The following is a 25,616-nucleotide window of genomic DNA, read 5'->3' as shown; positions in this document are numbered from 1 at the left end:
GCGCATGCAAGGCGGCTGCATTGCGCAGGTGCGTCGTCGCCGTGCAGCGACGGAGCGAACGAAGAAAGCTGTTGCAGCGGCGACCGCAAGAAGATTGACAGGGGAAGGCGTTCCAGGGCGTCAACTGACCGTTTTCTAGGAGTGGTTCGGCGAACGCAGGCGTGTCCAGGCGTTTGGAGGGTGGATGTCTGACATCAATTTCCAGGACCTGCATCGCTGGATCGATCGCACAGGGTAACTATTACCCTGGTCTAGTTCTACACAAAACTTTTTTTGCATAGCAGGGCTGCACAAGCCTTCGCAGCCTTGCTATTCCAAAAAGCCCTCCCCCATAGGCAGTGTCGAGTTGATCAAACGGGCAGCAAAAATTTGCTACATGCGATCAACTCGGAATGACCCCCAATATGTATGTCACGAACCTCGGGCAGCGGCGACCGCGCTTGTCCCTGCGGGTGGCCTGGTCTGCCCGGCGCCTCTCTTCCCCTGTCAGTCTCCAGCTTCAGCGGCGGGTCGGCGCTGCTCTCCGGCGGCTTCCCGGAAGCAAGGGCGCCGCCATCACAAGCGAGGGCAAGGAGGCGGAGCAGGTCTGACGTCACCTGCCTGCTCCGCCAATCAGGCTAGGGCGGGGAATTTAAAATCAGATACCAGGCAGAGATCCGATGCCTGAGTATCTTCGTTTCTCCTGTGGAAGCTATGATCCAGAGCTCCCTCGTCCCTGCAAGCATCCTGTGCTTCCAAGCATCCTGTCCCTGCAAGCATCCTAGCATCCTGTGCCTACAAGCAACCTGTGCTTCCAAGCATCCTGTGCCTACAAGCAACCTGTGCTTCCAAGCATCCTGTGCCTACAAGCACCTCCGTGCCTCCAGTTACCTCCGTGTCTCCAAGCACCTCGTGCCTCCAAGCACCTCCGTGCCTCCAAGCACCTCGTGCCTCCAAGCACCTCCGTGCCTCCAAGCACCTCGTGCCTCCAAGCACCTCCGTGCCGCCAAGCACCTCCGTGTCTCCAAGCACCTCGTGCCTCCAAGCACCTCCGTGCCTCCAGTTACCTCCGTGTCTCCAAGCACCTCGTGCCTCCAAGCACCTCCGTGCCTCCAAGCACCTCCGTGCCTCCAAGCACCTCGTGCCTCCAAGCACCTCGTGCCTCCAAGCACCTCCGCGCCTCAAAGCACCTCCGTGCCTCCAGTTACCTCCGTGTCTCCAAGCACCTCGTGCCTCCAAGCACCTCCGTGCCTCCAAGCACCTCCGTGCCTCCAAGCACCTCGTGCCTCCAAGCACCTCGTCCCTCCAAACACCTCGGTGTCTCCAAACACCTCCGTGCCTCCAAGCACCTCCGTGCCTCCAAACACCTCCGTGCCTCCAAGGGTCTCCCAGCACTCCCTGTACTCCCAGTACCTCAGTGCCTCCAATACCACAGTGTCTCCAATATCTCAGTACCCCAGCCTTCATTATTTCTACAAGTCTTGTCTTACAGGAGACCTACAAGAATTCCTCTGGGCCTCCCGCCTGCCGTCTTAGTTCTGCATGAGGAAGACCTACATCCGGCCTTCTCTACTACGACCCAGTGGCGGTTCCTCTTCCCGGTCATCGGAAGAAGCCCCGAGTCCACAACACTCCCAAACCAGGTCAGTGATAGTATACTCAGGCCTCATGGACTCGGGGGATCGGAACACGGACTCTAGTGCCATCCAGAACCTGGCTTCTCGAGTGCAAAGTCAGGAAGCAGCACAAGGTCAGGTGATGCAGTACCTCCAGCAGTTGTCCGGGCGTCTGGATCAGATTCAGGCGTCTCTGGCCTCAGTAATTCCGGCTCCTGTTCCAGCAGTCGCACCAGTTGCCGTTGCCAGCAATGTTCAACCATCGGCCGGTGTCACTCCACGCCTTCAGTTGCCTACTCCGTCCCGCTATAATGGGAATCCCAAAAATTGTCGTGGTTTCTTGAACCAGTGCGAGGTACATTTCGAGCTACTTGCACACAACTTTCCTACAGACCGGTCCAAGGTAGCATATATTATTTCTCTGTTGGAAGGTTCTGCTTTGGATTGGGTGTCTCCATTATGGGAACGATCTGATCCCATGGTTTCCAACTACACCAACTTCATCTCGTCCTTTCGAAGGATTTTCGACGAGCCCGGCAGAATGACCACTGCTTCTTCCGATTTGCTCCGTGTTCGGCAGGGCGCCCGTTCCGTGGGCCAGTACGTGGTTCATTTCCAGACCATTGCTTCCGAACTACGCTGGAATAATGATGCCCTGAGAGCTGCCTTCTGGAACGGTCTTTCCGACCGGCTGAAAGACGAGCTAGTTACTAGAGATCTGCCGGATCCATTAGAAGATTTGATTTCCCTTTGCGTCAAGGTGGATCTTCGGATGCAGGAGCGTGGAAGAGAACGTAACCGTTCGGATCGTTCCAGGTTCCGGAATCCTACTCCTAGGCCGGTGGCCTCACCTAGCTCAGATGAGCCCATGCAAATTAACCGCTCCCGACTGTCTCCGGAAGAACGACAGCGTCGTCGTGAGGGTAAACTCTGCCTTTACTGTGGAGCCGCAGATCATTTTCTTAAATCTTGTAAAGTCCGTCCGGGAAACGGGCAGACCTAGCTTGTTCCGGAGGAGTCAAGCTGGGAGTTACGACAAAAGCTTCTCCAACTTCGGACTGCTTGCTTCCAGTAACTCTAGTCTCCAATTCAGTCTCCAGGTCTTGTGAAGCCCTATTGGATTCCGGAGCTGCAGGGAACTTCGTTTCTTCCTTCTGTGCCCAAAGTTTGGGTTTAAAGTTACGGCCTATCGAGCGGCCAATTTCACTGACGGCTATCAACGGGACTAGAATTTCCAAAGGTCTCATAATGTGGCGCACGGGGCCAGTTAAGCTGCGGGTCGGGGCTCTACATCAGGAAGATTTGGAACTCTTGGTAATCCCAGAAATGCCCCATGATCTGGTTCTTGGAATGCCTTGGCTGAAAAGTCATAACCCCCACATCGACTGGAAGTCGTCACAAATTCTGTCCTGGAGTTCCTTTTGTCACACTAATTGTCTTACTCCTGTTTGTCCGCTCCGTGTTACCTCCAAAACGGATGAAGAGCACATTCCGGAGGCATATCAAGGGTACAAGGACGTATTTTCGGAACAAGCTGCTGACCTGTTACCACCTCACAGGCCTTGGGACTGCCCTATTGACCTTGTCCCAGGGAAGACGCCACCTCGTGGTCGCACATATCCTCTGTCTCTTCCCGAGACTCAAGCCATGTCGGAGTATATTAAGTCCAATATGCTCAAGGGATTCATTCGCCCCTCTTCCTCCCCTGCTGGTGCAGGCTTCTTTTTCGTGAAGAAAAAGGACGGGGGGTTGAGACCATGCATCGACTACCGCGGCCTAAACGACATTACTATTAAGAATAAATACCCCTTGCCACTAATCACAGAGTTATTTGATAGGGTTCGTGGTGCCCGCATTTTTTCAAAACTCGACTTGAGAGGAGCTTATAATCTTATACGCATCCGAGAGGGGGATGAATGGAAGACTGCCTTTAATACCCGAGATGGGCATTACGAATACTTGGTGATGCCGTTTGGTCTTAGTAATGCTCCCGCGGTTTTCCAGGGATTCGTCAACGAAATCTTTCGTGATATGCTGTATCAGAGCGTTGTGGTATATCTGGACGACATACTGATTTTTTCCAAGAATCTTGTCGAACACAGGACTCAAGTCAAAGAGGTGCTACACCGTTTACAAGAGAATCATCTCTACGCCAAGCTTTCCAAATGTACCTTTGAAGTAACATCTATTCCGTTCCTCGGTTATGTCATCTCGGGGACGGAGCTTCGCATGGATCCGGAAAAGTTGTCGGCCATTCGTGATTGGACTCAGCCTCTTTCCCTGAAAGCAATACAAAGGTTCCTGGGCTTTGCGAACTACTACAGGAAATTCATTAAAGGTTTCTCCACCATTGTTGCACCCATTACTGCCCTGACGAGAAAGGGTTCTAATCCTAGTTTGTGGCCTCCGGAAGCCATTGTAGCTTTTTCTCGCTTAAAGTTAGCTTTCACGACGGCTCCAGTTCTCCAACAACCAAGTTTCGAGGAACCCTTCTTCTTAGAAGTTAATGCATCTTCAGTCGGGGTGGGGGCTGTCCTCTCCCAGCATTCCTCTGATAAGAAATTACATCCGTGTGGCTTCCACTCTCGTAAATTCTCTCCAGCCGAACGAAATTACTCTATTGGAGACCAGGAACTCTTGGCAATCAAATCTGCCTTGGAAGAATGGAGATATCTTCTAGAAGGGGCTAAACATGTGTTTACCATCTACACGGATCACAAGAATTTACTGTACATCAAATCCGCACAATGTTTGAATCCTCGCCAGGCGAGATGGGCACTTTTCTTTTCCCGATTCTCGTTCATTATCAAGTACCGTGCCGGGACTCTCAATATTAAAGCAGATGCGCTTTCCCGTTCACAGGTTCCCACAGACGAGGATGAACCTCCGGAGCGGGGTTTAATTCTGAATCCAGTTTCTGTCTCTGCTGCTTTAACTACTCCAGCTCCTCCTCCTGGAAGAATGTCCGTACCAGCTAGATTCCGCCCAGGAATACTACTGTGGGTCCATAACTCCAAGTTTTCCGGTCATCCCGGCGCTCAGAAGATGTACAAGTTTCTGCAAAGGTCTTACTGGTGGAACACCATGAGGAAGGATGTACAAGATTGCGTTAATTCGTGTCCCCAATGTACACAACATAAATCTCCTCGTCTGCCTCCTGCAGGGTTACTTCGTCCTCTGCCTATCCCTGTGAGACCCTGGACTCACATTTCCATGGACTTCATCACTGACTTGCCCTGTTCCAAGGGTTGCAACACCGTTTGGGTTATCGTTGACCGTTTTTCGAAGATGGCACACTTTGTGCCCTTGACTGGTCTTCCGACAGCACCGAAACTGGCTCTATTGTTTATCCGAGAACATTTTCGTTTGCATGGGTTGCCACAAGAGATTGTTTCTGACCGTGGAGTACAGTTCACCGCCAGGTTTTGGAAAGCCCTTTGTTCAACTCTACACATTAAACTTAAGTTTTCGTCGGCTTATCATCCCCAAACAAATGGACAAACGGAACGAGTCAATCAAGATCTAGAGACTTTTCTTCGGTTGTATCTCTCTCCTTCACAGGACAACTGGGTGGAGTTGTTGCCTTGGGCGGAGTTTGCCCATAACCATTTGTTTCATTCTTCCACTGGGGAATCACCATTTTTCGTCAACTACGGGTTCCATCCCCGTGTTCCGGAATTTCCAAGCCTTCCGATAATAGAGGTTCCTGCTGTAGCGTCCACTCTACGACACTTTGGACAAATTTGGAGAAAGGTTCATGCTAATCTTAAGCAGGTTTCTGTTCGGTACAAGTTCTTTGCAGATAAGAAACGGCAAGCCGCACCTCAATATAAAGTTGGGGACAGGGTATGGCTGTCCACACGGAATCTCCGGTTGAAGGTGCCCACCATGAAATTCGCCCCAAGGTTCATCGGTCCTTACCCTGTGCTACAAGTCTTAAATCCTGTGGTCTGTAAACTGGGTTTGCCTGCCCATCTTCGCATACCTAACGCCTTCCATGTTTCTCTACTCCGTCCCCTCATACTGAATCGATTCCACTCAGCACTCCCAAGGCCAACGTCCGTAGTGGCAGAAGCTGGAGCGGAGTTTGAAATCAAAGCTATTCTGGACTCTCGTTATCTTCATAAAAAATTACAGTACTTGGTGGACTGGAAGGGTTATGGACCTGAGGAGAGAAGTTGGATTGGGGCTACTGAAGTAACGGCTCCTCGTCTGATTCGGATCTTCCACTCCAGACATCCGACTAAGCCCGGGAAGTGTCCAGGGGCCACTCCTGGAGGAGGGGGTACTGTCACGAACCTCGGGCAGCGGCGACCGCGCTTGTCCCTGCGGGTGGCCTGGTCTGCCCGGCGCCTCTCTTCCCCTGTCAGTCTCCAGCTTCAGCGGCGGGTCGGCGCTGCTCTCCGGCGGCTTCCCGGAAGCAAGGGCGCCGCCATCACAAGCGAGGGCAAGGAGGCGGAGCAGGTCTGACGTCACCTGCCTGCTCCGCCAATCAGGCTAGGGCGGGGAATTTAAAATCAGATACCAGGCAGAGATCCGATGCCTGAGTATCTTCGTTTCTCCTGTGGAAGCTATGATCCAGAGCTCCCTCGTCCCTGCAAGCATCCTGTGCTTCCAAGCATCCTGTCCCTGCAAGCATCCTGTGCTTCCAAGCATCCTGTGCCTACAAGCAACCTGTGCTTCCAAGCATCCTGTGCCTACAAGCAACCTGTGCTTCCAAGCATCCTGTGCCTACAAGCACCTCCGTGCCTCCAGTTACCTCCGTGTCTCCAAGCACCTCGTGCCTCCAAGCACCTCCGTGCCTCCAAGCACCTCGTGCCTCCAAGCACCTCCGTGCCTCCAAGCACCTCCGTGCCTCCAAGCACCTCGTGCCTCCAAGCACCTCGTGCCTCCAAGCACCTCCGCGCCTCAAAGCACCTCCGTGCCTCCAGTTACCTCCGTGTCTCCAAGCACCTCGTGCCTCCAAGCACCTCCGTGCCTCCAAGCACCTCCGTGCCTCCAAGCACCTCGTGCCTCCAAGCACCTCGTCCCTCCAAACACCTCGGTGTCTCCAAACACCTCCGTGCCTCCAAGAACACCTCCGTGCCTCCAAGGGTCTCCCAGCACTCCCTGTACTCCCAGTACCTCAGTGCCTCCAATACCACAGTGTCTCCAATATCTCAGTACCCCAGCCTTCATTATTTCTACAAGTCTTGTCTTACAGGAGACCTACAAGAATTCCTCTGGGCCTCCCGCCTGCCGTCTTAGTTCTGCATGAGGAAGACCTACATCCGGCCTTCTCTACTACGACCCAGTGGCGGTTCCTCTTCCCGGTCATCGGAAGAAGCCCCGAGTCCACAACACTCCCAAACCAGGTCAGTGATAATGTACATGTGTGTGTATGTATATGTGGTGTATGTGTGACTGTGCAGCATAATGTGTGTAAGCGTTACTGCTTCAGTGGGTGTTGTGTCTTGTATAAGCGTTACTGGTACAGGGGGCGTTACGTGTGCAAGCGTTACTGGTACAGGAGGCGTTCGTGTGTAAGTGTCACTGGTACAGGGGGCATTACGTGAGCAAGCGTCACTGGTACAGGGGGCGTTACATTTATAAGCGTCAATGCTACAGGGTGCATTACGTGTGTAAGCGTCACTGCTGCAGGGGGCGTTGTGTGTAAGCGTCACTGGTACAGGGGTCGTTGCGTGTGTTAGCGTCACTGGTACAGGGGGCGTTACACGTGCAAGCGTCACTGCTACAGGGTGCGTTACATGTGTAAGCATCAATGCTATAGTGTGCTTTACATGTGTAAGCATCAATGCTACAGGGTGCGTTACGTGTGTAAGCGTCACTGCTGCAGGGAGCGTTAGGCGTGTAAGCGTCACTGCATCTTGTATAAGCGTCACTGGTACAGGGGGGCGTTACGTGTGTAAGCGTCAATGCTACAGGGTGCTTTACGTGTGTAATCATCACTGCTGCAGGAGGCATAACGTGTGTAAGCGTCACTGCTTCAGGGAATGTTATGTGTGTAAGCGTCACTGCGTCTTGTATAAGCGTCACTGGTACAGGGGCCGTTACGTGTGTAAGCATCACTACTGCAGGGGGCGTTACGTGTGTAAGTCACACTACTACAGGGAGCATTGTGTGTATAAGCATTATGTGCGCTGTCCCTTTGTAAAGTACAGGAGGGCGCTGAACACCCTAGCACCGGTCCTGGTAGTAACCTCTGCATCTCTGAGACACAGGAACCGGCACTCCCACTCCTGTATTCAGGAAAGAACTCACAACCTTTTGCAAAGCTTGTGCCTTTAACGAATCCAAAGGGATAACCATGGTGCAAAACTGGCAAGGGGGACATCTCTTGAAGGAGACTGCGTACCCGTGATAGACAACTTTTCGCATCCATGCATCTGAAGTGGTCATTAACCAGACCTGGGTGAACTGCAGAAGTGAGCCTGCCACCCTGGGGTCCCCCAGTGGGAGGCCTGCCCCGTCATGCGGCAGGATTGTCATGTTTAGAAGCAGGCTGACGGGCCGCCCAGGACTGCTTTGCCTTGGGCTTAGTGGTTTTGGGAGCACAAAATTGTGTGGACCTTTTGCTTTCCCTTGAGGCCGAAAGGAACGAAAAGTGGTACCTTTAGCCTTCTGTGCAGAAGGGTTTGTATTTGGGAGAAAGGCAGTCTTAGCAGCCGCCAATTCAGACACAATTTTATTTAGGTCTTCCCCAAACAAAATGTCCCCCTTAAAGGGGAGTACCGCCAAGGTCTTTTTGGAGTCTAGGTCCACCTTCCATGACCTCAACCACAGAATACGGCGAGCCAGGATAGGCGTAGTTGATGCCTTGGCTGCAAACACACCTGCCTCAGAGGACGCCTCCTGAATGTAATAAGCGGCGGTGGTAATGTGAGACAGGTATTGACAGATATTATCCTTGAGCAGATCTTCCTCTAATGACTGACCCCATGCTTCAATTCCTTTTGCAGCCCAAGAGGCAGCAACAGTAGGTCTATGTACAGCACCTGTAAGGGAGTAAATAGATTTCAGGCATCCCTCCACACGCTTATCTGTCGGTTTCTTCAGTGAAGCGACAGTGGTGACAGGCAGAGTGGATGAGACCACTAGGTGGGTGACATGAGAATCCACCGGTGGTGAATTTTCCCACTTTTTACATAACTCTGCAGGGAGAGGATAGCGAGCCAAGGTCTGTTTAGACAGAGGGAATTTCTTCTTTGGATTAGACCAGGGCTCCTGTCTGATGTCCACCAAATGGTCAGAATGGGGTAAAAGATTTTTAACCACCTCCTGCCATTTAAACATATCAGTTTTCTTAGCCACAGTAGTGGAATCCTCATCATCAGTGATTTGTAGGATTTGCTTAATAGCAACCACAAGGGCAGGGACATCAATTTGCAATGGAGAATCCTTGTCAGAAACACCTGATTCAGTGTCTGACAGGACAGTATGCTCCCCCTACTCTTCAGATGAAACATCTGAGAGATTCATGGATTGTGATGAGGAAGCAGCCCGCTTAGATGACCCAGAGACACAAGAGTGACCGGGAGTAGATTTTTGTCTGACTAAGGAATGATTTAATTGCTGCAACTGGTTATACAAATTTTCCGACCAAGGTGAATTAACCATAGGGACAATTTGGGCTGTAATGGCACAGGTGGTCCCATAGGGGGCGTGGGGCGTAAGGCGTTCCACCAGAGTACCCAGTAGGTTTGTGAACGTAGCCCAGATTGGTTACAGGAGCTGCGGACTGACTGGGAGATGTATGATACATAGTACACAGACCATCAAACACAGCTTCCCCCTCTAGTAAATCTTTGGCACATGCTCTGCATGATGCAGGAGCGTCCACAGACTTACGGACTTTCTTGTTAGACATTGTACACAAATGCAACAACAGAGCGAATTAGTACGATAAAGCCAGACAGTGTACAATACCTGCGAATAAATCCGTTAGTATGTGACTGTAGACACAGTACACAACACCAGCAAATAAAGCCAGTATTATGTGACTGAGTACAAAGTAGAATACACGTAATAGGTAAATACTGTGACGCATTATATACATGACCCTGATGCAACTAGTCCCTTAGGGTACAGAATATAGTGATAGATATATCTGGGAAACACTGAAAGTGAAACCACACAGCAGATACAGGCACATAGAGTCACAGGCAATGAGGGTAATTATTATGACAATAAAACTGGACCAGTATACATACAGATATATATATAACACAGCATGGTCCTAGTCCGCAGGTGTATATCAGAATACTCACAATATATTCTGTAATAGGTACACTTTTTCGTAACTAACGCTGATGAAGACATGTAGAATACTCAAGTGTTTGTAAAGTCACAGCGCTGTATACAGGTGGCTTTACAAGGGAGACCTTGCCCGGCAGTCCCAGAGACTAATCGCAACTATGCTTATAAGATGGTGCCCAGCGTCTCAGTCAGGGAGTGAGGGAAAGTGTGAGGCAGCTCCAGGGTGGGAAAATCTACAGTAGATGTCGCCCTGGGCCGGGGAGAGGCTACATGTCAAGCGCCAGCTCCCCTATGCTGGACTTCCACCCCAAGTACTAGCGAGCCTCATTAAATGGGGCATTAGTACACCTGACCTGTGCTCTATTGCCCTGGTGGTCTAGTGGGGTCCCTGCTCGGTGACAGAGTCCACGGCAGCGCCACGGCCCATTTCCCTAGGTCGCAGACAGAACGCGATTTAATGGCGGTCCCGCCTGGTGGACCCTCTTACATCCTCCCCGCAGCAGCCACGCGAACCAGGAGAGTGACTGTGACGTGTGCCTAAAGCTGGAGAGTCTACGCCGCAAGTACCAGGGAACAGGCCGCGGGAGTATGCAACGCCACTTGGGAGGTGATGGAGCTGCAGCGCTGAAGTGTCACCATGACATACAGAGCTGACAGCCCAGTTTTGAAGAAATTTTCTGTCAGAAAAAGCTTGTTCAGGACTGCCCAGTGCAGCCACCTGTTAAGTGACCTGTTGTCTGCAGACACCAACTGAAAGTGAGCTCACAGTGCCTGGAGGCGGGCTTATAGAGGATGCCCCAATGCATCCTGGGACAGCCTAAAGCTTTAGCCTGTTGGTGTCTCTGGATCAAGATCCATTCTACACCCCGATGTTTCCCTGTGGAAATCAATGTAACCTGCTGCAGAAAAGATGTATCTATGTAATATCCATGACCGTAACAAGGTGTGAGCGACTGCTGCCGTTACCCAGGTAGTAAAGCCAACGGGGTGGAACGGTCACTGCACCAACAGCACCCATTTATAGCTTGCAGCATGCCTGGGAAGGTACGCTGCTACTTAGAAAGAGGCAGGGCACACCCTTAGGTTGTGCCCAGCATCCACCTTCCAGCTACACGACACTTGTAGACTAATGTCATGATGTCATTTGCGTTGGGGTAGGAGTATGATGTCACTTGTAACCTCTGAGCCCTGCTACTGTATAATCTTAAAAAAAATGAGTTACCCTTCTCATCTAATCCCTGACGCTCTCCAATGGATCACACACTGACAGTTTCTGACATGTAACTGATGAAAGAATATTTAAAACATGCAGGAAGTATAATAATTCATTCATATAATGTTTAGCATTTTGGAAGGACTGGAACACAAAGGATTGCAATTACATAAAGGTCAATGAGCAGCTGCAGAACCTTTCAACCGTCTGAGTCCCTTGCTCTGCTGAGCCGGGGCCCATGAAGACTAGAGCATCATCCCTTGGCCGCTGGCCACATTATGTTGTCCATGCACTTTTCAGCCACTGGCAATGACTTGTAAGAACGAAACTGAATCTCTGTTCTCTCACTATGAATCTCCATGTATTGGTAATAGAGAAAATTCATTGGGAAGAACAAAATGCTTAACTGGAAAAAAAACAGCAAAATGCTTTTGCATAGTAAAACATTTCATCAGTTTAGTTATTCACATGGTTAATGGGAAAATGTAAGTAATGCACTCTTCGTCTTGAGCAGCGATTCATTAGACAGACTGCTTGGAGGTTTAACAAACATCGGTAACTGCTGCCTGATAAAATGCAGAGATTAAAGCACCTAGATACGCAGCTATAACGGCCCCTTAGACTAACAGCCTAGTTAATGTTGTTCACTTCAGATCTGTAGTGTTTTGGGTCAAAAAATTTTTAACACTAGCTTCAAAATCTATATAAACATACACAGTCAGCTATGAAATTACCTTAAGGGCCACGTTACCATCTACTTTCTCCATTTCTCCAAGCAAAGCAGAAAGAAGGGATGTCTTTCCACAGCCAACTTGGCCAACTACAGCAACCAGGGAACCTTTCTTGATGGATACATTTATGCTGCAATACAGAAAAACTTGTATAATAGGGGTTTTCCATAATATAATCAGCATTACAGGGGTTATTCCCCCATACCATATACAGCAAATGTAGACCTGCTCATAGGAACACCCACCCAAGCCAATAGCTGCGAACTTGCAGTGCATGAAAAATGTCCAGTCCTGTCCCACAGAGCACATTAATTAGCAGTTTCATATACAACTGAATGGACTAGCTTTTAGAACAGTGCATTATCACAAATGGATGTAGATCTCAATAGCACCAAAGTTTAGGTAATGGGAAAGGGGCCCCCTACTAGCTACATGGGTTAAAAGGCACTAGAGACAGGTGGGAACAGTTTTTCAAGAATCGTATTTCTCCATCACCTAAATCCTAAAGGCCATGTACCTAAATCTAATTGCAATAAAGTTGAATCTGAGTTAGTTTCAAACCTAAAAGACAGAGGCAGCTGGTCGGTGCAGCGCTATTACACGCCATACAATAGGGGAGATTTGATTTTGCAGGACACTCAACAGGACGGATGCAAATTCAGGTTAATTTACATATTAAATATCAATTATTTTAAATTGCTATTGTGGATATTTTATCTGGACTGTACTTTGGATCAATAAAGATTGTGATATATCGCTATTATAATCTACAAAATTTATACCACTTCATGTCTGGAAATATAACAGTTTAATTATGGATATATCATTGGATATCCACTGCCTAAACCAGAGACTCCATGTGTGGTAACTATATACAGATATACTGAATATTAATTTCCCCCATACACGATCTTTTGCATATTTGTCAGTAAAAGTTTCTGCATGTGTATGTAAATTTATATGTTCACAGCCAGTTGTGTAATTTTATACATTTTAATTAAATATATTATATATTGTTTAAAAATAAATATCATCATATAGAGTATGAACAGTGGTACATTGTACTTTTTCGCCATATCAGACTATGTATATGTTGAATTATAATAGCGCAAATCTCTAAATACTAAGTGGAACCTAATTATGGATGTCTGAAAAGGAAGGGAAAGTAACTGATTACAATCAGGCTCTAGTTCATTTTGTAATGTACAGATAATAATGCAAAAACTTCAGTCTTACCTCTGAAGACATGGCGCGTCTGCCACAGACCACGTAAATGTGCCATCTTGTACCACAATGTCATTCTCTTAAATGGAAAATAATTTTTAAACTATAATATTAAATAATATATACATAAGTTTGATTATTTCATTTCGCCTCCATCATTATTGTTAGTATTGACTTTTCGTTTTGCAGCACCTCAAGGGTTGTGCAGTACCTTACATAGGCATAATAGAACATGCAGGATTATATAGATACAGGGTGAACAATTCAGACAGATACCTACAGGTACACAAGTTAACATAACTACAGTATAAAGGATAAATACAGCCCACAAACTACATAACTAAATAATGAAACCAGCCCAATGTTGTAAAGCAGATACTTAGAGATGAAAACCTTTAAACCACACAATACTTAATGTATAAGGAGATTTATGGTAGGCTTACCATGGTTAAATCTCTTTCTGCGAGGTACACTGGGTTCCACAGGGAATACATCAGGGTGTAGAGATGGATCTTGATCAAGAGCACCAACAGGCTAAAGCTTTAGACTGCCCCAGAATGCATTGCGTGGCCTCCTCTTTAACCCCGCCTCCAGGCACTGTGAGCTCAGTTTTGTTAACCAGTCCAATGCAGATGCAGGTAAAAGAGAAGGCAGATGTTAGTCACATAGATCTCCATTCTCACGACAGGAGAAGGGACTAGTGGCTAATGCCATACAAACCCAAAGAAGCTAAGTGCGTCAGGGCGCCCTGTGGAACCCAGTGTACCTCGCAGAAAGAGATGTAACCATGGTAAGTCTTCCAAAAAACGAGTTTTATGGTAAGAACTTACACTTGTTAAAACTCTTTCTGCGAGGTACACTGGGCTCCACAAGTCTGGACAATGGGGTGTAGAGTAGGATCTTGATCCGAGGCACCAACAGGCTCAAAGCTTTGACCTTCTTCCCAAGATGCATAGCGCCGCCTCCTATATAACCCCGCCTCCCAGCACAGGAGCTCAGTTTAGTTAACCAGCCCAATGCAGTAGCAGGAAAAGAGACGACAATGGTTAGTAGCCACATACACCACACTCTCACGACAAGAGAAGTGTCAGCGGCTAATGCCATATCAACCCAAAAAAGCTAAGTGCGTCAGGGTGGGTGCCTTGAGGAGCCCAGTGTACCTCGTAGAAAGAGTTTTAACAAGGGTAAGTTCTTACCATAAAACTCGTTTTCTGCTGCGGGGTACACTGGGCTCCACAAGTCTGGACAATGGGGATGTCCTAAAGCAGTTCCTTATGGGAGGGGACGCACTGTAGCGGGCACAAGAACCCGGCGTCCAAAGGAAGTATCCTGGGAAGCGGCAGTATCGAAGGCATAGAACCTTATGAATGTGTTCCCGGAGGACCACGTAGCCGCCTTGCACAATTGATCAAGGGTCGCACCACGTTGGGCCGCCCAAGAAGGTCCAACAGACCGAGTAGAATGGGCCGTAATGTGAACAGGAGCTGACAGACCAGTCTTCACATAAGCATGCGCAATCACCATTCTGATCCACCTGGCCAGGGTCTGCTTGTGAGCAGGCCAGCCACGTTTGTGAAATCCAAACAAAACAAAGAGAGAATCAGACTTTTGAATAGAAGCAGTTCTCTTCACATAGATACGGAGAGCCCGTACCACATCCAAAGACCGCTCTTTGGGAGACAAATCAGGAGAGACAAAAGCTGGAACCACAATCTCCTGATTAAGGTGGAACGAAGAAACCACCTTAGGCAAATATCCGGGACGAGTCCTAAGAACCGCCCGGTCACGGTGAAAAATCAGATATGAGGAACTACAAGACAAGGCACCTAAATCCGACACTCTTCTAGCAGAGGCAATAACCAACAGAAACACCACCCTAAGGGAAAGCCACTTAAGGTCAGCTGAACCAAGAGGTTCAAATGGAGACTCTTGTAACGCCTCCAAAACCACCGACAAGTCCCAAGGAACCACAGGCGGGACCATAGGGAGGTTGGATACGCAACACACCCTGAGTGAAAGAATGAACATCAGGTAAAGTCGCAATTTTTCTCTGAAACCACACCGACAAGGAAGAAATATGAACCTTGAGGGAGGCCAGACGCAGGCCTAAATCTAGGCCCTGCTGTAGAAAAGCCAAAAGTTTTGCTGTACTAAACTTGGAAGCGTCATAATGGTTAGATGCGCACCAAACAAAGTAGGAATGCCAGACCCGATGGTAAATCTGAGCAGAGGCCGGTTTCCGGGCCCGCAACATAGTTTTAATGACCTCTTCAGAAAAACCCTTAGCTCTTAAGACGGAAGCTTCAAGAGCCACGCCGTCAAAGACGGGCCTGGGACTCCAGGTCGACAACAAAAAGGTCGACATACCTTAGGTTGATGCCAATTGGTCGACACACCTTAGGCCGACATGGATAAAAGGTCGACATGGACAAAATGGACAAAAGGACGACAGGAACAAGGTCGACATGGAAAAAGGTCGACATGAGTTTATGTTTTTTTGGTGTTGTTTTCTTCGTAGAGTGACCGGGAACCCCAAATAGTGCACCGCGTCCCCTCGCTTTGCTCGCCATACTTCGGGCATGGTGCCTTCACTCTGCCCCGCTTGGCACAGATTACCGTTCCAATCGTAGTCCACGTGGATAGTTAAGTATGAAAAGGTTCCAAAAAAGAAAAAAATTGTGAAAAACTCATGTCGACCTTATTCCATGTCGAACTTGTTCCTGTCGACCTTTTGACCATGTCGACCTAAGCTGTGTCGACCAATTGGCGTCGACCTAAGGTGTGTCGACCTTTTTGTTGTCGACCTGGAGTCCGGATACCGTCAAAGACAGCCGGGCTAGGTCCTGGTAGACACAGGGGCCCTGAACGAGGAGGTCTGGGCGTTGTGGAAGTAGAAGTGGACGCTCTGACGATAGGCCTTGCAGGTCTGAGAACCATTGCCGTCTGGGCCACGCCGGAGCTATGAGAAGCAGATTTCCTTTTTCTTGCTTGAACTTCAGAATTACCCTGGGCAGGAGTGACACCGGAGGGAACGCGTACGGCAGCCGAAACCTCCACGGCACTGCCAGCGCATCCACGAATGCTGCCTGAGGATCCCTTGTGATTGTGCCGAGACGCCATCAGATCCACATCTGGAAGACCCCACCTTTCCACGAGGAGTTGAAACACTTTTGGATGGAGGCCCCACTCGCCGGCATGCACGTCCTGACGACTGAGAAAGTCCGCTTCCCAATTCAGGACTCCCGGAATGAATATTGCCGATGCTGCCGGTAAGATGGCGTTCTGCCCAACGTAGAATCCGTGAGGCTTCCTTAATTGCCAAACGGCTTTGAGTGCCGCCTTGATGATTTATGTAAGCCACTGTGGTGGCGTTGTCAGACTGTACTTGAACAGGACGGTTCTGAATCAAATGCTGGGCTAGGTTAAACGCATTGAAGACCACCCGCAATTTCAGAATGTTGATCGAGAGGAGAGATTCCTCCTTGGTCCACCAACCCTGCAAGGAGTGCTGCTCCAGCACCACGCCCCAACCTCTTAGACTGGCATCTGTCGTCAACAGGACCCAGTTGGATATCCAGAAGGGACGGCCTCTGCACAACTGTCGGTCCTGGAGCCACCAGAGCAGCGACAGATGGACCTCCGGAGTCAAAGAGATAATTTGAGACCTGATCCGGTGAGGCAGGCCATCCCACTTGGCTAGAATCAGCTTCTGGAAGGGGCGAGAATGGAATTGAGCATACTCCACCATGTCGAATGCTGATACCATGAGGCCCAGCACCTGCATTGCCGAATGTATCGACACTTGCGGACGAGAAAGGAAGCAACGAATCCTGTCCTGAAGTTTCAGGACTTTCTCCTGAGACAAGAACAACCTCTGGTTGTGAGTGTCCAACAGCGCTCCCAGATGCACCATGCTCTGAGCAGGGACCAGGGAGGATTTCTTCCAGTTGATGAGCCACCCATGGGCTTGTAGAAACCGGACCGTCATATCCAGATGACGCAGGAGAAGATCTGGGGAATTTGCCAGGATTAACAAGTCGTCCAGATACGGCAGTATCCTGACCCCTTGACGGCGGAGTACAACAGTCATCACCGCCATAACTTTGGTGAAGACTCGCAGAGCCGTTGTTAAACCAAAAGGTAACACCCGAAACTGGTAATGGAGGTTGCCAATAGCGAACCTCAGGTACTGTTGATGTGACACTGCTATAGGAATATGCAGGTAAGCATCCTGTATGTCCAGGGAGACCATGTAGTTCCCAGGTTCCAAGGCCAGAACTATAGAGCGAAGGGTTTCCATACGGAACTTGGAAACCTTCACAAACTTGTTCAGTGCCTTGAGGTTGAGAATGGGCCGGGAGGACCCATTCGGTTTCGGGACTAGAAACAGCAGAGAATAGAACCCCCGGCCCCTCTGAGCAAGAGGCACCTGTACTACGACTCCTGTATCCAGGAGGGTCTGTACCACCGAATGCAGAGTATTTGCCTTTGTCTGGTCCGACGGGACGTCTGTCTGGCAAAATCGATGAGGGGGTCGGTTTTTGAAGGCTATGGTGTAACCTCGAGTGACGACTTCCCGTACCCAGGCATCTGAAGTGGTCTTCAACCATTCCTGGGTATACACTAGAAGGCGGCCCCCCACCCTGGGATCCCCCAGGGGGAGGCCCGCCCCGTCATGCGGCAGGCTTATCGGTCTTGGCTGCTGGCTGACGGGCAGCCCAGGCTCTTTTGGGCTTCGGCTTACCAGGTTTGGAAGTGCGGGCCTGCTTATGGTACGCCTGACCTTTTGCTTTACCTGAAGGACGAAAGGGGCGAAAGGACGTGCCTTTGGCCTTCGACACAGAAGGAGCGGTATTAGGCAGACAGACAGTTTTGGCAGTAGCCAAGTCAGCCACTATCTTATTTAAGTCCTCCCCAAACAGAATATCCCCCTTGAAAGGGAGTACCTCCAGGGTTTTTCTAGAGTCCAGATCCACAGACCAGGATCTCAGCCACAATATCCGGCGAGCCAGGACTGACATAGTAGAGGCCTTGGCTGCTAGGATACCGGCATCAGAAACCGCCTCTTTAATATATCGAGAAGCTGTGACAATATATGACAAGCATTGTCTAGCATGGTCAGAGGAAATTTCAGCTTCTAACTCCAAGGCCCATGCTTCAATAGCCTCTGCCACCCATGTAGCTGCAATAGTGGGCCTTTGTGCAGCACCCGTGAGGGTGTAAATCGCTTTTAGACAACCCTCGACACGTTTATCCGTAGGCTCTTTTAGAGACGTGACGGTAGTGACAGGTAGAGCTGAGGAAACCACCATCCTAGCCACATGTGAGTCTACTGGAGGAGGAGTTTCCCAATTCTTAGAAAGCTCTGGCGCGAGGGGATAGCGAGCCAGCATCTTCTTTTGAGGCACAAACTTCGTACCCGGGCTTTGCCAGGGTTCCTGACGTATATCCACTAGGTGGTCAGAGTGAGGTAAAACTTGTTTAATTACCTTCTGACGCTTGAACCTATCTGGTTTCTTAGGAGGAACGGATGGCTCGGGATCATCCGTAATCTGCAGAATTAATTTAATAGCCTCCAAAAGATCAGGAACATCCACATGTGAACTACCCTTCCCATCTGCCGTATCTGAGTCAGAACCTGTGGGGTCAGTGTATGTGCTGTCTTCATCAGACAAGATGTCAGTGACAGCAGTGGATTGTGAGGAGACGAGCGCTCGCTTAGAGGACCTCTTGGACTTAGGCGAGCGTTGGTCAGACTTTTTAGTAGTCAGGGACTGGTTCAACTTCTTTAATTGAGCAGATAAATCGTCCGCCCACGGCGGGTTAGCTGCAGGGACCACATACGGTTGTACCGGCATTGGGGGTCCCATAGGGGGTGTTAGTTTATGAACTAGCGTATGCAGAAGCGTGGAAAAAGCGGCCCACGGAGGGTCAGTATGTGCCTCCGTTGCCACAGTGCCACTGGGGGGGCAAGGAGCCCCCAGAACCAGAGCCCACATCTGTTATATTCTCCCCATATGTGCCTGTGGCTTCAGTAACACCAGCAGTGTGTTCCGCCCCAGAACCGTTACCCTCAGAAGCAGACATGATATAACTTGCAGTATGAGGTAACACAGTACAATTATTAGCAGCACTATATCCCTAAACCCAAACCACTGCGCAGTGTAGTCAGCACCAGCAGAGATAAAGGAGAGATATGGTGACTAAATCACAGAGAAAAATACGTAATACAGTATATCTTTGTGAAAATCCTATATTAAATAACACCTGACGCACCAAGCCCCCTCAGGTTATAGAATATAGGGATAGCAAGTTGAGTGAAAGACACGAGATGGACACCACTCAGCTATCAATGCACACACAAATAGTCACAGTTTGTACAATGCAGAGGTTATTACAGACAATAATACTGCACTGGACTAGCTTACACAGCTATATAACAATACATATAACAGAGTAAGAAACTGGATGTATATCACAGGGTAATTGTACTATAAACCCCTGACTAAATGCACTCTTTCTTACTAACAAGGCAAGGTAGAATACTTAAGTGTCATGTAAAGGCACAGCGTTGACAACCAGGCGGCTTTACATAGGAGGATTTGCCCAAGCAGTCCCAGGAACAGTGAGCTGAGGTGTAATGGCTCCGCAGACACTGACAGGGAGTGAGGAAAAGACAGAGATGCAGCTCCAGGGCGGGAACACTTGCTGGAAATGGCGCCCTAGGGCTGGGGGAGAGGCTTCAGGTCTAAGCCTTATCCCCCTTGCTGGCAAAACCACCGGGTACTGCGGGCGATATTAAAATCGTTTTTAAGAGAAAACCTGACCTGCGCCCATGCCCTGGTGATCTAGTGGGATCGCCTGTATCCACAGTGTCCACCGCCAGCACGCGCGGCCCGTTTAACATGAAGAAAACCGGAGCCTCCGCTGTAGGTACCCGCCAACCAGGACTCGGGAGTGTACAGCGCAGCTGGGGAGAGCTGGAGCTGCAGCAGAGAATGTCACAAAACATTTACCACCGCTGCTGCCCTTGAAGTCTTCACTTTTTACCCCATAAAAAGCTTTTCTCAGGGCTGCTTGGAGCTGCCCCTCTGTTAAGTGCCTGCTTACTGCAGCACCAACTGACAAACTGAGCTCCTGTGCTGGGAGGCGGGGTGATATAGGAGGCGGCGCTATGCATCTTGGGAAGAAGGTCAAAGCTTTGAGCCTGTTGGTGCCTCGGATCAAGATCCTACTCTACACCCCATTGTCCAGACTTGTGGAGCCCAGTGTACCCCGCAGCAGAAATCTTCTTTTCTGCAGCGGGGTACACTGTGTTCCACAGGGAATACATTGGGGATGTCCTAAAGCAGTTCCTCAAGGGAGGGGACGTGCCTTAGCGGGTATGAGAACCCGGCGTCCAAAGGAAGCATCCTGGGAGGCGGACGTATCAAAGGCATAGAACCCAATGAACATGTTCACTGAGGACCATGTAGCCGCCTTGCACAAATGTTCTGCGGACGCGCCACAGCGGGCCGCTCATGAGAGTCCAACAGAACGAGTAGAATGGCCTTTAAAAGCAGCAGGAGCTGGAGGTCCAGCCTGTGCATAAGTTTGTGCAATCACCATTCTAATCCATCTGGCCAAGGTTTGCTTAGTCGCAAGCCAGGTACGGTTGTGAAAACCAAAAAGTACAAAAAAAGAATCTGACCTCATGATAGAGGCAGTCCTTTCCACGTATATATGGAGAACCCGTACCACATCCAAAGACCGAAAAGATGAAGGCTGGAACCACAATCTCTTGGTTAAGGTGAAAAAGATAACACCACCTTAGGCAAATAAACAGGGTTAATTCAAAGAACTGCCCGGTCACTGTGAAATATCAGAAAGGGTGGACGACAGGAAAAAATGCCAAGGTCTGACACCCTCCCAGCAGAGGCAATAGCCATTAGGAACAGGACCTTGACCGTGAGCCATTTAAGATTCACTGACTCAAGAGGTTCAAATGGAGGTCATTCAGAACAGACCGATCTCATGGAGCCACAGGAGGGACATAGGGAGGCTAAATCCGTAAAACACCCTGAGTGAAAGTATGAACGTCAGAAATAGACAATTTTTCTCTGAAACCAAACTGACAAGGCAGAGATATGAACCTTGAAGGAGGCCAGACGAAGGCCTAAGTCCAGGCCTTGTTGCAAAAAAGGGCCAGAAGTCTGGAGGTACTGAATTTGCAAGCAACGCAATTCTTATCAGCATACCAGGTGAAGTAAGAATTGTAGACCCTATAATAAATCCGTGCAGATGCCGGTTTGCGGGCCTTCAGCATAGCTTGGATGACCGCCTCGGAGAATCCTTTGGCCCTCAGGAGTAAATCTTTAAGAGCCATGCCGTCAAAGCCTGTCTGGCCAGGTCTGGATAGACACAAGGGCCCTGAATGAGGAGGTCTGGGCGTTGAAGTAGAAGAGGACGCTATATCGATAGACCCTGCAGGTCTGAGAACCAATGCCGTCTGGGCCATGCTGGAGCGAATAGAAGTAGTATTACTCCTTCTTGTTAGAACTTCCGTAGTACCCTGGGCAGGAGTGACACTGGAGGTAACATGTAGGGCTGCCGAGCGTTCCATGGAATTGCCATAGCGTCCACGAACACTGCTTGAGGATACCTGGTTCTTGATCCGAAGACCGGAACTTTGTGATACAGTACTGTCGAGACGCCATCAGGTCTACATCTGGTAGGCCCCACTTGTTCACTAGGAGTTGAAAGACTTCCTGATGAAGACTCCACTCTCCGGCGTGCACGTCCTGATGACTGAGGAAATCACCTTCCCAGTTGAGGACTCCCGGAATGAACAATGCCGGCAGAAGGCGTTCCGCCCAAAAAAGGATTTTTGACACTTCCATCATTGCCATGCGGCTTCGAGTGCCACCTTGATGGTTTATGTACGCCACCGCGATGGCGTTGTCTGACCGTACTTGAACAGGCCTGTTCTGTATCAGAGGCAGGGCGAGAGACAAAGCATTGAACACTGCCCACAATTCCAGAATGTTTATTGGGAGGAGTGATTCCTCCATGGTCCACCGACCCTGGAAAGAGTGTTGCTCCAACACCGCGCCCCAACCCTTCAGACTGGTATCCGTAGTCAGTAGGACCCAGTTGGGGATCCAGAAGGGACGGCCCCTGCTCAACTGCTGGTCCTGTAGCCACCAGGTCAGCGACAGGCGAACCTCCGGAGTCAAGGAGATCATAAGAGACCTGATCCGATGAGGCAGGCAATCCCAGTTGGAAAGGATTAACCTCTGTAGAGGGCGTGAATAGAATTGACACCATGAGGCCTAGTACTTGTATCACCGAGCGGACCGACACTCTTGGGCAAGAGAGGAAGTATCTGATCCTGTCCTAAAGTTTCAGGACCTTTTCTGGAGACGGAAACAGCTGATGACTGTGCATGTCCGGTAGTGCCCCCAGGTGCACCATGCTCCGAACAGGGACCAGCGAGGACTTTTTCCAGTTGATGAGCCACCCATGGGCTTGTAGTAAAGTTTACAGTCAGTTGTAGATGACTGAGGAGGACATCGTGGGAGTTTGCCAGAATCAGCAAATCGTCCAGATGCTGCAGGAACCTGACTCCCTGGCGACGAAGTTGAGCTGTCATCACGGCCATAACCTTGGTGAAGATCTGAGGGGCCGTGGCCAGTCCAAGTGGCAGAGCCTGGAATTGATAGTGAGGGTCACCAATAGCAAACCGCAGACATTGCTGATGCGATATGGCAATAGGCATATGAAGGAAGCATCTTGTTTAGGGATATTTATAGAGTATTATAAAAAAGGTGCAATCTCAAATCCTTCGTTGAATCCAGACGGTGCAAGTGTCTTTAATTCAAAAATCCAGAACATTTCCCTCCTGGAAAGTTTGTTCAAAATATCTCCGCCTCTTTCTCCAAGGTTGACAATTTCGATACCTTTGAAGGTAATTTCTTCAGGGTTTGAGCTGTGAAATTCATGAAAATGCCTGTATATTGCGTGTGTGGTTATTTTGTTTTTAATGTTCCTTGTGTGTTCCTGAATGCGTAGCTTGAGTACTCTTTGTCTTGCCGACGTACTTCAGTCCGCATGTACATTCCAAGAGGTAGACGACCATTGTGGAGTTACAGTTTATAAAGTGGTTAATAGTGTATTCCCGAGAATTGTCACTGTTGAAGAACTTTTTTCGGTTTCGATGCACCAATTTACAAATATTGCAGCTCCCGCATTTGAAGCAGCCCTGGCATAATTTTGTCTGGTTAGATGTAGTAGACTTCAAAAAACTAGGTGCTAAGATATCTTTCAGGTTACTTGTTTTTCTTTACACAGTCTGGGGTCGAGGAGGTAGGACTTCTCTTAGCTCTCGACATCAATTGTAACCCACCAATAAGTTTCTTTCCATGTGCCATCTTTGAGGGAGTTTAGTACACATTTGGTGTCCTTCAGGTAAGATGGTAATTTGGTCACATATTTGCTTAGGAATACATCTATGTATTCGGATAGATGACATGTGAGTGAGTCAATTCCTCCGATGATTGGTCTCCAAGGAGGGTTTTGGAGGTTCTTGTGTATTTTCGGGAGAAAATAGAATATTGGAATGACTGAAGATGATGTCATAAGGAACGGATATTCGTCTTTATCCAATACATGGCAGCGTAAATAGTGCACCAACATGATTCTTAATTCATCTGTATATTGTGCAGTGGGGTCATGTTGAAGTTTCCTATAGGAGTTGGTATTACTAAGAAGACGTGATGCCTCTTTGACATAGTTTGATCTATCCAAGATCACTACTCCTCCCCCCTTGTCGGCTTGTTTGATGACGATCTCCGGGTTGTTCTGAAGTTCTTTCAAAGCTTGTTTCTCCTTGTTCTTCAGGTTGCTCGATTTAATTGGTGACAAATCTTGATCACGAAGATCTTTCTTGACCAAATCATGGAAAACAGTTACAGTATTTGGTGTCCTTTGGATTCCAACGGATAGTATTTAGATTTTCTCTTCAGCCCTGATTTAGACTCTGTGGATAAGGTGGTTTCGGTGTTTTTTTTTTTGCAAAATGTCTTTTCAATGTGAGAGTCCTTGTGAATTTATTGAGATCAATAAATGTGTTGAATTTGTTCATTTGATTGCTGGGTGCAAACTTCAGGCCCTTACTTAAAAGTAGGGTCTCAGACTGAGTTAAATGATGTTTAGAAAGGTTGAATATACCGTTTGAACTGGCAATATTTATTCCAATGTTCACAGGAAGTGATGTTTCACTTCCTGTTTGTCCTGTTTGTCATGTGATCAATTACTAGTACCATAAATATAGACGTTATGGTAAGAACTTACAGTTGATAACGTAATTTCTCTTATGTCCACAGGATAACATGACGGAGCGACAGCGGAAATGGCACCAAACAGTCACGAGCTTTCTGGCCTCCCAGGATGTATCGGGGCTTCACCATATAATCCCGCCCACTGACTCAGTCAAATCAGTTCTTTCCACAGCGATTAGGCAGGAGCATCAGGTAGAAACCTATTTAGGCGATAAGAACACACATGCACACCCTTCCATACAAGAGGTAAGAATTTTCGTGATTGTCAAGATCCTCAAATCAGGTGCGTCAGGGTGGGACCCCTGTGGATACCTGTGGACATAAGAGAAATTACGTTATCAACTGTAAGTTCTTACCATAACGTCTATTTCTCTGGCTGGGTCCACAGGTTATCCACAGGATAACATTGGGATTCCCAAAGCCAGTTTTAGTGGTGGGGAAGCTCCTGATTACACAGGAGGACCTTTTGCCTGAAGTCTGCGTCATGAGAGGCAAAAGTATCCAAGGCATAATGCCTGATGAATGTTTTTATGAAAGACCATGTGGCTGCCTTACAAATCTGTTCTGCTGAAGCACTCTGTTGTGCTGCCCATGAAGGTCTTACCTTACGTGTAGAGTGAGCAGAGACATTAGCCGGAGTAGGGAGATCTGCATGAGAATAAGCTTCTGATATTACCATTCGGAGCCATCTTGCCAGCGTCTGTTTACTAGCAGGCCATCCTCTTCTATGAAATCCGTAGAGGATGAAGAGAGAATCTGTTTTTCTGATGGCACTAGTACGATCTATGTAGATTCTTAAAGCTCGGACTACGTCCAGCGACGCTTCTCCTGCAGAAAGTCCAGATACCTGAAAAGCTGGTACTACAGTCTCTTCATTCAGGTGAAACTTTGAAACCACCTTCGGAAGATAACCAGATCTAGTTCTGAGAACTGCTCTGTCTGGAAAAAATCTTAGGAAAGGAGACTTACACGACAGCGCTCCTAAATCTGATACTCTTCTAGCTGAGGCCATTGCAAGTAGAAAAAGTACTTTAGCCGTCAACCATTTAAGATCTGCTCTCTTAAGTGGTTCGAACGGAGGTCCCTGAAGGAATCTAAGAACTAGATTCAAATCCCAGGGAGCTGCAGGAGGAACAAATGGAGGTTGAATATGTACAATTCCCTGAAAGAATGTACGTACATCCTGTAAATCAGCAGTTTTTAGCTGAAACCATACAGTTAACGCTGATACTTGAACTCTCAAGGAAGCTACTTTCAAACCTTTATCCAATCCTGCTTG

At 48.7% G+C, this 25,616-nt stretch overlaps 1 protein-coding gene across 2 annotated transcripts in view; it reads right to left on the bottom strand.

The window, feature by feature from the left end:
- The window catches only part of LOC134945223 (multidrug resistance-associated protein 1-like), a 337,654-nt gene that overhangs the window by 106,901 nt on the left and 205,137 nt on the right, over positions 1-25,616 (bottom strand). For both annotated transcript variants that reach the window (XM_063934380.1, XM_063934379.1), the window contains exons 16-17: positions 13,032-13,098; positions 11,799-11,925 (exon numbers count right to left, since the gene is read on the bottom strand). In XM_063934380.1, the coding sequence (XP_063790450.1) occupies positions 11,799-11,925; positions 13,032-13,098 (194 nt within the window). The remainder of the gene's footprint in view (positions 1-11,798; positions 11,926-13,031; positions 13,099-25,616) is intronic.

Source organism: Pseudophryne corroboree, chromosome 7, assembly GCF_028390025.1.
Source record: "Pseudophryne corroboree isolate aPseCor3 chromosome 7, aPseCor3.hap2, whole genome shotgun sequence".
NCBI classification, from domain to species: Eukaryota; Metazoa; Chordata; class Amphibia; order Anura; family Myobatrachidae; genus Pseudophryne; species Pseudophryne corroboree.
Note: the sequence above shows the minus strand (reverse complement) of the source record. Positions and strands in the feature narration are given on the sequence as shown.